Source organism: Mus caroli, unplaced genomic scaffold (assembly GCF_900094665.2).
Source record: "Mus caroli unplaced genomic scaffold, CAROLI_EIJ_v1.1 scaffold_16915_1, whole genome shotgun sequence".
Taxonomy (NCBI): Eukaryota; Metazoa; Chordata; class Mammalia; order Rodentia; family Muridae; genus Mus; species Mus caroli.
In genome coordinates this window covers 13645-16727 of record NW_018390013.1, presented here as the reverse complement: position 1 = coordinate 16727, position 3083 = coordinate 13645, and the positions used below count along the sequence as shown (strand labels likewise).

At 56.6% G+C, this 3083-nt stretch overlaps 1 protein-coding gene across 1 annotated transcript in view; it reads left to right on the top strand.

Annotated features, from left to right (window-relative positions):
- The first annotated feature begins 1411 nt into the window (after window positions 1–1411).
- LOC110288427 (H-2 class I histocompatibility antigen, K-B alpha chain-like) overlaps window positions 1412–3083 on the top strand; it is a 5639-nt gene continuing 3967 nt past the window's right edge. Inside the window, 3 exon segments of the mRNA XM_029473849.1 lie at window positions 1412–1487; window positions 1676–1945; window positions 2131–2406. Of these exon segments, the coding sequence (XP_029329709.1) occupies window positions 1424–1487; window positions 1676–1945; window positions 2131–2406 (610 nt within the window). The 5' untranslated portion in view covers window positions 1412–1423.

Below are 3083 nucleotides of genomic sequence, written 5' to 3'. Positions count from 1 at the left end.
GGTGAGGCTGGGAGCTGCTGTGGGGATCTGCATGGGGAGGTGACTGGAGTTCACACCTGTGGTCACACACATTTGTTGCTCTGTGTGATGAGTGACTCTCTTCAGGAGACCCCACCCATCTCTGCTCTTTTTTTCCACTTCACTTCTGTGGCTGCGATTTGAAAAGGTCCACAGAATCATGAAGTGGGTAAATTTGATCTTTCCCTACACTACTGATCAGGGATGAAACCTCACATCACCAGTGTGTGCTCTCTGACATGAGAATCATCTTTCTTCCACTGTCCACACTACACAGGCCTGAAGACTCTGGGGCCAACTCGGTTATCAGAACCAGTGTCCCACACACCTGTGACATTCATGTCCCTCACCTCATCACCTCAAAAGTGTGAGTGAAGGTCAGGGAGGGAGGGAGAGGGTGACAGATTACATAGCTTCTACCACACTATCATCATTATTCTGTGGTATAGTTGGTGACAGTTCCTCTCCTACTGTGATTGAGTCACTAAAGCAACTGCACCATGGAAGTGCAGACACAGAGAAGTGCAGTGGAGACAGGGATCAGTGCCCTGCTGTCTGTGGTCTGCCCAGGGGTCTCTCCTCAGTGGACAAGGGGGTCTCCTGTGCTGAGAAAATGTCCCAGGTCCACAGAGACAAACTTAGAAGGAAGATCTTTCTTTAAACAACAACAACAACAACAAAGAAGAAACAAATAAAAAACCTGCAGCCACAGACTTCATCTAGGAAGTAACACAAGGAATCTGTGTGTCAGCACAGGGCTGAGAAGACAGATCCTGAGGGGAGAGATGAAGTCTCCTCTTTATAGAGGTGAGTCCTGCACTCAGGCTTGGCAGTGTGAGCCACCCATTGCAGGTGAACAGAGCTTGGTCTCTGTGGGGTCCGTGTGGGGCTTGCAGGCCAGCGCCTCTGCTTTAAGTAAAAGCCTATCTTCACTGCATCCCCAAGCGCTTGTGTCGCCATTGTATTCCAGGAAGTGGCTTTTCTTCTAGAAGACTCCAGGGTCTGACTTCTGAAGAGAAGAAGGAAGAGGAAGGGTGGAGGAGAAGACACAGAGAGTCTGGCCTGCAGGTCTCTCCTGGTGTCCTGCAGGCTCTGGGTCAGAACTCGGAGACTCCAGGACAAACAGCTCTCTGTCCCCAGCACAGGGTTCAGGCAAAGTCTTAGTCTCCAGGCAGTGAGGTCAGGGGTGGGGAAGCCCAGGGCTGGGGATTCCCCATCTCCCCAGTTTCACTTCTGCTCCTAACCTGGGTCAGTTCCTTCTGCCCGGACACTAATGACGCGCTGGCAGTTCTCACCCCCATTGGGTGATGTGATCACCGGGAACCAATCATCGTCGCCGCAGCAGCAGGTTATAAAGTCCACGCAGCCCGCCAGATTCAGACGCCCTGAATCTCAGAGGGGAACGATGGTGCCAACAATGCTGCTCCTGCTGGTGGCGGTCGCCCAGACCCTGATCGAGATCCGCGCGGGTGAGTACCGGGTCCGGAGGGAAACGGCATCTGAGGAAAAGGGAGGGGGCGGCACCAGGGAAGCCGCGTCGCCCACCAGACCCCCTGCCCCTTCTCCATCCCGAGCCCCGCGCCCTGCTCCCCTCCCGGCGGCGCACCCGCCGGAGGTCCCGGAAGGAGGTCCGGGTCTCACCGCGCGCTGCCTCCAGGCCCACACTCGCTGCGATATTTCTACACCGCCGTGTCCCGGCCCGGCCTCGGGGAGCCCCGGTTCATTATCGTCGGCTACGTGGACGACACGCAGTTCGTGCGCTTCGACAGCGACGCTGAGAATCCGAGATATGAGCCGCGGGCGCGATGGATGGAGCAGGAGGGGCCGGAGTATTGGGAGGAGCAGACACAGATCGCTAAGGGCAATGAGCAGGTTTTCTGAGTGAGCCTGAGGAACCTGCTCGGCTACTACAACCAGAGCGCGGGCGGTGAGTGACCCCGGGTCGGAGGTCACGACCCCTCCACGTCCCAAAACAGGGGTTCTAGACGTCCCGGGTCCCAAGTTCGAGGTTTGGAGCAGAACAGAGGCAGGACTGGTTTCCCTTTCAGTTTGGAGGAGTCCGCGGGTGGGCGGGGCCGGGGTGTGGGCGGGGCTGACCGCGGGCTCCCGCAGGCTCTCACACGATCCAGCGGATGTACGGCTGTGAAGTGGGGTCCGACGGGCGCCTCCTCCTCGGGTACCAGCAGTTCGCCTACGACGGCCGCGATTACATCGCCCTGAACGAAGACCTGAAAACGTGGACGGCGGCGGACATGGCAGCGCAGATAACCCGTCGCAAGTGGGAGCAGGCTGGTGCTGCAGAGAGAAGCAAGGTCTACCTGGAGGGCGCGTGCGTGGAATCGCTCCGCAGATACCTGGAGCTCGGGAATGCGACGCTGCTGCGCACAGGTGCAGGGGCCGCGGGCAGCTCCTCCATCGGGCTGGGGCTCAGTCCTGGGGAAGAAGAAACCCTCAGCTGGGGTGATGCCCCTGTCTCAGAGGGGAGAGAGTGTCCCTGGGTCTCCTGATCCCTCATCACAGTGACTGCACTGACTCTCCAGGGCTCAGCCTTCTCCCTGGACAGTGCCCAGGCTGTCTCAGGAGGGAAGGAGAGAATTTCCCTGAGTTAACAACAGCTGCTCCTTCAGTTCCCCTGCAGCCTCTGTCAGCCATGGCCTCTCCCAGGCCGGGTTCTCGACCCACACCCACTGTCTGTGGACACTGACTCCTGTCCTGCTGAGTGTGTCAGCCCTTACACCTCAGGACCGGAAGTCGCCTTTACCTGATGGGAGACATGGACTCCCCTACACTAGGCTGGTTGCCCCAGTTTCTAGAACTTTCCAAAGAATACATTCTCCCAGATCCCTCCCTGTCTGTGGGGTGTGCACCCCTTCGACAACCTAATTCTCTCTATTCCTACACTGGTGAATGATCACATGAGCCCTTATGGTACCTGGAGGAATATCAATAGTGGAATTTCTTTTTCTTCTTTCTTCTTCTTCTTCTTCTTCTATTCTTCTTCTTCTTCTTCTTCTTCTTCTTCTTCTTCTTCTTCTTCTTCTTCTTCTTCTTCTTCTTCTTCTTCT